The 11,078-nt window shown below is 40.8% G+C and overlaps 1 protein-coding gene across 1 annotated transcript; it reads left to right on the top strand.

The window, feature by feature from the left end:
- Positions 1–1,473: 1,473 nt before the first annotated feature.
- Positions 1,474–9,654, top strand: LOC311032947 (sodium-dependent neutral amino acid transporter B(0)AT2-like). The gene is made up of 12 exons (XM_084040057.1): positions 1,474–1,512; positions 2,308–2,527; positions 3,426–3,583; positions 3,983–4,103; positions 4,208–4,383; positions 5,814–5,924; positions 6,017–6,258; positions 6,421–6,604; positions 6,692–6,893; positions 7,070–7,229; positions 7,342–7,504; positions 7,722–9,654. Exons 1-12 carry the CDS (start codon positions 1,489–1,491, stop codon positions 7,977–7,979), a joined length of 2,019 nt encoding a protein of 672 aa, XP_083896183.1. The 5' UTR covers positions 1,474–1,488; the 3' UTR covers positions 7,980–9,654.
- Positions 9,655–11,078: the final 1,424 nt, after the last annotated feature.

Genomic DNA, 11,078 nt, shown 5'->3' with positions numbered 1-11,078 from the left:
GTAAATTCATTGAAGCTGCTCAGAGGAGCTGACATGAAGGAAGTTTTCAGAATAAAGTGTTGCACAACCAGGCTCATATACAGGATAAATACGGAAATAAGATTAATTGCCTACATAACTTTTCACTGTGGAATATCAGAATAAATGCCTTTGGATATTTCCTGTGCAGTAAAATATTACATTATCTTAAAAAAATAATTAAAATTGTTTGGTCTGTTTCCAATCACTAATTCCACTTCAGGTGCATTCAAGGTGACCTCAGGTATCTTCTCCAAAAAATTACAGAATTTTTCACTGTGGACTTTTCTAATAAAACGCCTTTGGATATTTACTGTACAGTAAAATATTACATCAAGTTATAAATTAATTACAATGAAACTGTCTGTTTCCAATCATTAATTCCACTTCAGGTGCATTTAAGGTGACCTCAGGTATCTTCTACAAAAAATTACCGAATTTTTCACTGTGGACTTTTCTAATAAAACGCCTTTGGATCTATACTGTACAGTAAAATATGACATCAAGTTAAAAGTTAATTACAATGAAACTGACTTTCTAATAAAACGCCTTTGGATCTATCTGAATTAATTATTAACTTGATGTAATATTTTACTGTACAAGAAATATCCAAGGGTTTTTTATTCAAACATTCCACAGTGAAAAAAACTGTAGGTTTGTGAGAAGATGCCTGAGGTCATCTAGAATGTACCTGAAGTGAAATTAGTGATTGGAAACAGACGGTTTAATTTTAATTATTTTTTAACTTCTCTGCAGGTAAGAGTTTTAGACTGCAGAGTGAGACAGAATGATCATGTCAGCTCCTCAGCAATTTCCATGAATTTACCACAAATATCACAATACGGGCCCACTACAAATATACGGGCGGCTGGATTGGCTTCGGAAAAACGAATGACGGCCCACTTGACCGCAGTAAAATAACCACAAGTAGCTCGCAGCGGGATCCTTGCTTTCACGTTATGTTGTAGAAATTCCGTGCGGCCCCTAAAGGCAGCACCGTAGTAGTAGGGTGGAGTCCAGTGTTTTGACTCTTGCATCACGCGGAAGAAACAAACCTACGGCTACACCAATAAAACGCGAGAGCACGCTGGCGGCAAGAGACATGAACGGAAGAGTCCGCTCGCGGCGTGGTTGATGACATTGTGACAGACCTAACGGGAGCCGCAGGTGCTAGTTTCCTGCTTTTTAAACGGACCGAAGAAGGAAACATTCTGCGTTTTCTGTCTCCGGTGTCTCTTCTACCTCTCCGCGACATTTGCGGGTCGGTTTGTGTGTCGGACGTGTCCCGTTTCCTGTGTTCACAGGTGAGTCGAGACAAAGGCGCGTGGACCCGGGGAAGTAACGTTAGCTACTTGGGGCGGCTCTGGCTCAGAGATGGAGCGGAAGATTGGCGGTTCGAATCCAGGGTCCTCCAGTCCGGAGGGCAGTCCTTGGGCAAGATACTGAATCCCCAATTGCCCCGTCGGTGTAATGGGTCCGATAATATTAGATCAGGTGATGTGCGCGACGAAATGTCCCTCCGGCTGTTATTAAATATGCTATAAAACAAATCTGTGAGCTGCGGTTGTGCGACCGGTTGATACTTCGGTTCGTAGTAGCTCTATATAGCCAGTATAGGCGCTAGTGGACCAGGAGACTCATATTAAACACCATAGAACAAGACGGGCTTCCTGCTGCCAAGCCTGTAAGCATGTGCGGCCACAGACGGCGAAAGGAAAATAAATATATATATATATATTTGAATAAGAACCGACTCATTTGCTTCCGACACCCGACTCCACCGGCTCAGTGAATTAACTCTGTTAAAAGAACCGACTCTTCGGTCAGACCGTCTGTTCAGCGGTGACACACCGCGCCAAAAGAGGCTCCAACTGTTGTTTACTTCATGAAAATGAAACGAACGTTTGTCCCGTCTACGTCTTATCGAGGATTATAGTGCACCTGTGTTACAAGGCGAATTAACTGTAGTAACCAGCTATCTGGTGGGACAGCTAGCCGCTGTTGTTCGTCAGTGACAGCTGTCTATACAACTATTTGATCTAACGTGCAACAAGTCCTCATCGTCACAACTAGGGTGGACTTTCTATTATAGCACACTTTTATACGTCAGCACCACAACTACCTCCTCCAGTGACCACCATTTGATGTGATTTATTAAAGGGCTGTTGAATTAGTTGACATCAGTTTTAACTAAATGTGCCTCATTAAATTGCTGTGTTGGATGATCAGTCTTGCCTAATCAGTGCAGCGACTTCACATTCTCACACGTTACATTTTTGTGTTTTTTAGATGGAGAAGCAGCCCCTGCCGACTGATGACGACAAGACGGAAACCACGGAGCCTGAGGTGGACGGTTATGCCGGCGAGGAAAGCCAACAGGCCTCGTCCGAGCCTGCCGCCCGAGCAGGGTGGAACAGTAAACTAGAGTATTTTTTGGCTCAGGTGGGATTCAGCGTCGGGCTCGGGAACGTCTGGAGGTTCCCGTATTTGTGCCATCAGAATGGAGGCGGTGAGTACCTCATGTTGGACGGCTAATTGCAGGATTGGGGACAAACATAGACGTTGTGGGTGCAGAATATACAGTTTATAGTCGGTGTCATCATCACAGGGTGAGCATGTGATGAAAGAGAGAGAGAGAGAGAGGGAGTACCAGAAAGAGCATGCATGTAAATGCATTAACTGCATGCCCCCCCATGCTTTTTACAGATGAATAAACTGCTGCTCTGAAGTCTGTAACAGCTGGTTCACATGTTGCCAGTTTATATCCGTCTACAGCTGCTTTTATCTGGATCGAACACATACAAATAACTTTATGTCCATGGTAATAGCAAAGGTATGTCTTTGTGAAACTAACGTTTTGGCACCATGCCGGTACGCCTAACATTTAGCTGGTCTGTTTATGTGTGTAGCGAAATGTTTTTTCCCCCACCAGCATATAGCGAAGCAGAATCACCACGGTCTGAGCTAATCCGTAGGGGCGGGCCTTCTTCTCTGATTGGCTCTGACCCCAGGCTCTTGTTTGCTGAATGTTGGTGGGAATAGTAATCAGGCGGAGTGACTTGAGCGACAACTGTTGACTGTTTTTTTCGTACAGAAAGTTGCTGTGCTGTAAGACACCCAGTCCTGTCTCACGCATCCGAGTATCTGTAAAAAGCATAGTTAAAAAGCACTAGAAACACAACTGGTACCGGGCCGAGCAATTTGCCTCCAGATTAGACTACATAAATACTTTGCCGGGCACACCTGTAGATAAGACATAGTTTCAAAGGGACATTGTGTTACAGGCGGCAGTAATTAGAACGGTGTGGCATTTAAAGAAGATAGTCTACAAGAATGATCTGCTTTGCCTTTTTTACATAATTTTTGTATCAAATTGTGGTGCACGTTTGTGCTGGTCTTCTCCCCAGGGGCTTTTCTCCTCCTGTATGTGCTGCTGATGCTGGTTGTGGGTATTCCATTGTTCTTCCTGGAGCTGGCGGCTGGTCAGGCCATCCGACAGGGCAGCATTGGAGTGTGGAAGTACATCTCTCCGAAGCTGGCGGGGATCGGCTACTCCAGCTGTGTGGTAAGACACTGAATGACCTTCTCGTCCTATAAGATTGTTCAGTATATGATGTTGAGTGTATTCCAGGTGTATTTTCACTTCCCTTATTAAACGCAAGAACACTTTTTGTCACCGTCTAGAAAAGCACATTGTGGGTACAATGGTGTTTTTATCCAGCTTTTAAAATTATTTTGGAGTAACTAACTGCAAAGCACCAGGCTGTTATTTTGTCTGCAATATTGTCTGTTTACTTAAAAACAAATAGGAGTTTTTGTGTGTTCTATCTCTTCATTGTCATGATGCAACTTGCTCTTTTATTTAATGTTCACCTTTTTTGACATATGCTAAATCACACAGTTACTCTTTAAAGTATAATATAATTTTCTTATGAACCTGATGATATTGTTCTCATGTCCTCAGGTGTGTTTTTTCGTGGCTCTCTACTACAACGTGATCCTTGCATGGAGTATTTTCTATCTCGGGAACTCGTTCCAGTACCCTTTACCTTGGGAACAGTGTCCAGAACAGGGAAATGTCACAGGTAAACACAGCATTAAGGTTAAAAACTGGCACGAGGAGTTGTAAAATTGTAATTGTATTAGTAAGACTTGTGACTTATCATCTTTTCTTTTCTCTTTGCACCAGTAAAAGAATGTGAAAAGAGCTCCCCCACATCATATTTCTGGTACCGCAAAGCTTTGGATATCACTGACTCAATTGATGAGACGGGCTCTTTCAACCCTTACATCGTCTGCTGTCTGCTGGCGGCCTGGACCATCGTGTGCCTGGGGATGTTCAAGGGTATCAAGAGCTCCGTCAAGGTAACCGTGTGGTCTGTTGTGGCTCCCGGTGCTGATTTGACTATTAGGAAGCTGTAAAAAAACGATGCAACTGCTGTAACATTTTTCAGTTGGTTAATAGAGGAGTTACTACTATTGAATGTCCGTTTTTAAAGGCTGTTTATCTGCGTTATGATACGCATGCAGGAGTTGGTCGAGTCACGTTTGCAGGACAAACTTGTGCGTGTTTTTAAATGGTGCTGGAATTAGTTGCCGTGATATTCGAAACATTTTGCATCATTTTGAACATTAAATGCGCTATTAGTTGTGAACCTTGGGTGGGTGTCGAATAAAAAAAAAAAAATGCAAAGAGAAGCCTTCATGAAAAAGACTGAGATGATGACAAAACTATTTCCTGCTTTGTTGTTGTTGGGAATGTTGCACATTGATGTTATGTTAGTATTGGGAGTTGATTGTATTTAATGCTGTGTTGTTTCCCCTAACATATCGGCCAGTCCAGTCCCAGTAGAGCTATATAATACAATGAAGAGCAAAGCTTCAGGCACACCTTAGCCTAAGGTATCAGGATGACGCTGGTTCATGTTTACTTAACAAACAGGAATGTTACTGTTAGGAAGGAACACACTGTGTCAGGTGTTGTAACAATTAGTTGTATTTGCATGTATCTATTGTTCAAAGCTAACATCTTGGGGGAAGCTGAATACCATTCAGCCTCGCATCAGGAGTTTCACACAGGGACTGATTGTATCATCTCGATTCTAATTTCCATATGTTCAGTGTTTAACGAGCAGCAGGCTTGACACTTAAAGGAATAGTGTAGGATTTGGAGGCATCTGGTGGTGTGGTTGCAGATTGCAACCAATTGAATACCCCTCTGCTCACTCCTCCTAGTCTACGACGGTGTGAACCCACGTCTGCTCTGGGTCACTGTAGACACATGGACTCCGTGAAGAAGACCCCTTCCCTGTGTAGATACGAAGGGCTTACTCTAAGCGAAATAAAACTCTTAGTTTCATGTGATTATACACTAATGAAAACATAGTTCTAAGGATGGGACAGTGTAGGATTTTATTGCGGATCACGTTAAACACAAGCTTTTTGAATTTCCGTGACCGGAAAAAGCTGTCTAGGTCATTATCATGGTAGACAAGTGAATAATAGAGATACATAAATACATTATTTAAATGTATTTATCCCTTATTTATGCAGGGAGACCATATGATTTATGATTTAATATTATTTGATTGTAAACTAAAAAGGAAGTTCACTCCAAGATGTGATGTGATCAATAAAAATATTTATTTTCTATGGAAAAAATCAAATGATTCCAGTATGTTTTAGTGCCATTTTAAGTTTAAGATTCAATTAGCAATTTAAAGAAAATATAGGCACTTGAGGAGAGTTGTGCCATTTGTAATCAGTCAAAGTAATCGTTCTTTGTTACTTCCTAGGTAATGTATTTCTCCTCCATCTTCCCCTACGTGGTCCTGTTCTGCTTCCTTGTCCGAGGACTCCTGCTGGACGGGGCCCTGGAGGGAATCACCTACATGTTCTACCCCAAGGTATCCACAGATAAAATGTCTGAGTTTACAATAGAGAGGCAGATATGAATATTTCCCTGACACGCCCCTTTGTTTCCTTTCTACATTTCTAGCTGGAAATTTGGGGAGATGTGCAGGTGTGGCGGCAGGCGGCCACGCAGGTCTTCTTTGCTTTAGGTCTTGGCTTTGGGTCCATTATCGCCTACTCGTCCTACAATCCCAGAAACAACAACTGCCACCGCGACGCCTTCACGGTCTCCACTATCAACTTCCTCACATCCGTGCTCGCCTCTCTGGTGGTGTTTGCTGTGCTCGGCTTCCGTGCCAAAGAAAAGATCATGGCATGTGTGGTCAGGTGTGTTTAATTAGAGAAGAAATGTGCCAGAATACTTAAGAATAAACTCTTAAATGTATTTGTTCTTAAGACAGGGACCACATTTTCTTCAATTCTCTATGCATTGCACAAAATGTTTTCTATGTGTCCTGACAGTTGTGTTTTGTCTTTCTCTTTTCCCAGTAATGTAAAGGACCTTTCAGAGCAGTTTCGCAGCAGTAATGTGGACGCAAACCTGATGCCGGGCTTTGACTATTCTGATCCCAATTCTGTAGCTCTAGAGGACTACAGGGCCTGGTTCAAACAGTATGGAAACATGGTCCCTGGCAACTTAACAGACTGTGACATGGAAAAGGAGATGCAGCAGGTACATAACATCAATATGCTTTTGTGGATTGCTTTTGTATTTAGTGTGCGATATGAAGTTAAAGCTGGCACTCTCTTTTGTATACAGGGAGTGGAGGGATCAGGCCTCGCATTTATTGCCTTCACAGAGGCCATGTCGCTCCTGCCTGGCAGCCCCTTCTGGTCAGCGCTCTTCTTCCTCATGCTGCTCAACTTAGGACTCAGCACCATGTTTGGCACTATGGAGGGCATCCTCGCACCACTCACAGACCGCTTCAAGGTTCTGGCCAACAACAAGACCAAATTCACAAGTAAACACATATTCCCACTCAGCCGTTGGCTTTTATTTTAAGGGGTGATGTTATGAATCAAAGGGAGATGGATAGGAGAACTTCCTGTTCCTGTAATGAGTAAATTTACCTTCTGAAGTTATTCAGGATTGCGTATGCAAGTTGTGTTTTAACCCATCGTGTGTTTGTTGTTGCAGTTTTCAGCTGCGTCATCGGCTTTCTAATTGGCCTGCTCTTCACCCAGCGCTGTGGGAACTACTTCCTCTTAATGTTTGACGATTACTCCGCCACTCTGCCCCTCATTATTGTGGTGGTTTTTGAGACCTTCAGTGTGTCTTGGCTATACGGAGCTGATAGGTGAGGTCTATTTGCCTTAACTATTAAATCTTAAAATCCATGTAAATGTAAATCTGTAAATCTATCAGGGATTGTCACAAAAATATGCAATTCATATGCCGTCTTTCTGAAGGTTCCTCGATGACATTGAGGCGATGCTGGGCTGGCGTCCCCATGTGATTTACAAGTACCTGTGGAAATACATCTGCCTGCTTGCTATGCTGGTGCTGCTGGGCGCTACCACCATTCGCATGTTCATCAAACGCCCCACTTATCTGGCATGGAACGAAGAGAAGGTAAGGAGAATTAATTTACATGTTTGTTCAGTACAGTCAAGTCTGAAAACTGTATTCTCAGCTATCCAAGACGTCAACAGCTTAAAGTGCAGCTACAAACTTAACAAACTAGCAAAATGGTGTCTCCACACCTACTTCCTGAAGGAAAGAGTTGGTGGTGAATTTATCTTATATCTTTATATTTATGTGAACTATTATTTGATTATTTTTCCTTCAGGCTTCTGAGGAGTACCTGCAGTACCCAGGCTGGGCTCTGGCCGTTTTGGCTTTACTGATCATATTTGCTATGACGCCTGTCCCGGTGGCCTTTATCCATGCGGTTCTGCAGGACAGGATGAAACGCACAGCCAGAGATACAGAGACTGGTCAGTACAGCATTGTTAGCACTGATGACAAGTGTGAGACTCCTATGACTGACATGACCGACATGTCTGAACTGGACCAAAGGAACGGGACCGCTGCTTTCTATTCCTAAACACTGGACACGATGTTACATCGTGGGAAATGGCTTTCAGTACGTAGTCAACAATTCCATGGGACATTTTAAAGGACATTTGAATCTCAAAGCTTTTAGTGGGAAAGCGAAACAAAATATGACTTATTTTAATATTTAAAACCTTTTTTCCAATTTCTAAACCTTAAATTAAGTGCAAAGTATCCAGAGGATAATACATTTCTTTTATTAGTATTACTGCTTTTAAAGAACAACCTTTAAAAATAAATGTGTAATATGGAAAATATGGACCAAATAATTTATTGCTGTGGGGCAACACGAGGCAGAATGCCTTGTTGTTGATTGTTACAGTGTTGTTTTCCAAATGAGCAAAAACAATGTTTCTTAGTTTTCAGTATAAGCCCTAGACATCCCGTCATCTTGCTGCATTTCTTAGTTTTGAACAAATGGTTCACTTGTCAATTTTTCTAACTCGTTATCTAACTTTGAGAGCACAGTGCATGTGACAATTGAAATTCAAATTGTTTTAGACTGGGCTTAATATTCTGTTATGATTTGAGTGGAGTTGCAACAACAACAAAAAAAGCTGGAGCCTGAATTAAAACCAGGAAAATGGCGGCTTGAATATATCTGTGTGTGTATGGAGCATGTTGCACTGCACAGATATCAGCGAGTCAGATGCTGAACCTGTTGTTGTTGCTGGACGTTACTTCTGTGTCTGAATTATCAGGACAGTCAGAGAGCGAAGGGAAGATATTGTTAAAGAAAATGGATCCATTCTATTTTGCCAAAAGCTAAGCAAGTACAGTCGTAAATGTGTTGTATGACTGTTACATGTGGAAAGAGTCAATTAAGCTTCACTGAAATGAAATGGTATTAATGCTATGTTTGCAGCTCAAAAACACCAGTTACCGTTTTGTCTCTACAGTTTGATGTTATACTGTAATCACATTACACATGAACTTTACATTAACAATCTCTGTTCAACCCAACCTGAACTACAAGCATTTAGCTTTTGACTTTGTGTTATGGTGGCTGTTATTTTTAACATTTTTTTCTTTTTATTGGTAAAAATATCAGTTCAAACGTGAACCATCAGTAGGACTGTTGGCAAGCTGTTGCTGTTTGTCAAGTGTACACGGTACCGATATTAAGGAGAACTCCTATTTGTCATGTAAATATGTAGAAACTACTCAAAGACTGTGGTAATTGAAAATATATGGGATTTTCTATCCTTATTTGTAAATTTGAAATTTGCATGATGCTTTTTTTTTTTTTTTTTTTTAAAGCTCAGTTTTAGGAGGAAAATAGTTTAATTGAGCAGGCTGGATAAAGCCACTGACCACGCAAAGTACTCCTTTACTTCAGAGCTAAGGGCAGTGTATGATGTAATTACTGTCTATTTTGTAAAAAACATTTGAAGTTGTGCTTTTTAAAAAAAAATGTTTTATATATTTTCAGTGGGTTACTATGAAAGTGAACTGAGCCCATGTTGTTTTGTATATGTACCAAAAGTAAGTGCCTTCAGATTGAACTAGACTGAACAAAGTGTTTAAGGTGTTCTGGCTTATGTATGGTTTTAAACATTTCTTTTGACGTATTCACTTCAATTGTATATGTAGTCTGTATAAAATTTTGAGAATATGTAATATATATGTCTTATGCCATTTTAATAAACGTTACCTTCTGCACTCCAGTATTGAAATAATCTTCTTCACATGTAGGTTCAGCTTGCAATTTAAACATTGCTATTCTAGGTTTAATACTAAATATACACTGTTAAGAATATTTAAATAATGCTACATGATGAATAGAAAGCTTCCAATACACCCCATCATTTGTGATCTGATTAGCGCGTACATTTAAGAAAGTGATTGAGATGTTTGTGTCCTTTCAAAATAAGAGCGCTAAATGCACTGAATAAAAGAAGTAGTATGTTTGAGCTAGAGTTGTACAAAAGAAATGTATGATTAAAACTGTGTTGGTAGATGCAAGTAAAGCTTTACACCAGTATGTTAAGTATTTCTTAGAGGGCCTCTCCACTGAAGCATTAGGTGGTTTCATTGCTTACGTAAAAGCTCAGAGATGCAGGCAGGTTTTTTTTATTATAAGGAATAAAGAGCCTTTCTGCAACCGTGCTCTCCACCAAAACCCACTTCAGTCCCATGCTGTGTGCTGCTGTCCATCTGCACCACTATCTGTGTGGGAAAGTAGCATATCAAGATTTCTACCAAGGTGAACAGCTGTATACGCCGACAACGTGTAGAGGTAATGGGAAGATTTGCTTTCATAATCGAGCTATGAAACAGTGTTTTGGCTGTTGGACACAGTGGACGGTTTGCAAACGGTTTGTTTTTCTTTCTTATCTATCAGTCCTTGAGCAGTTTCAGTGTCGTTGCAGAGACAGACTCCGCCTTTCCTCAAGTGTTTCAAACCAGCCAGCTCACAGGATCAAATATCAGACTGTTGAGGTGACTAACTGAACATTTATAGATCTATTTCTGAGACTGAGTGGAGTGAAATCCAAGCAACTATATTTATCTTAAAGAAAAAAGCCGACTTGATTATATACATTATAATTTTTTCAGGGAAATTTGGCATCAGTCACTCCATCATCAGTAGAGGAGTGGATCCATTAATAACACAACATAACTCATCTTTCTCCAGAGAATACCTTCAGAGTACTGTATTTTACTTTAAATATTTAAAATAAAACAAAAATGTCTGTAATACTATATCATACTTTTTCTTTTGGTTTTGCATAATAGTAGTTTGGACTTCATATCAATCATAAAACCCTGTAGCAGTACATGGATGTGTCAGCAGGGAGCTCTGTTGCACTCATGTCGGAGCATTTCTCTGCTGAACACACTCATGTTACAGCAGGTTATGTGACCTCTGCAAGAAACATTAAGCTCTCATTTGGTTCTTATTTCCGTCATCACAACTTTTTTTTAAGACCTAAATAAAAACAAATTCCCTCCTCTTTCCAGTTTCTTTCTTAAATTTCTGTTCAAACTACGTTTTCATGGGCAAAACATTTAATGTGCAGAACGTGTGCTAAAGGAAAGCGTCTTTCAAGGCTGCTTTGTGTGTCTCAACGAAGCATTTGTATTCCTT

Source organism: Eutrigla gurnardus (assembly GCF_963514095.1).
Source record: "Eutrigla gurnardus genome assembly, chromosome: 22".
Taxonomy (NCBI): Eukaryota; Metazoa; Chordata; class Actinopteri; order Perciformes; family Triglidae; genus Eutrigla; species Eutrigla gurnardus.
This window is presented reverse-complemented; position numbering and strand designations above follow the sequence as displayed.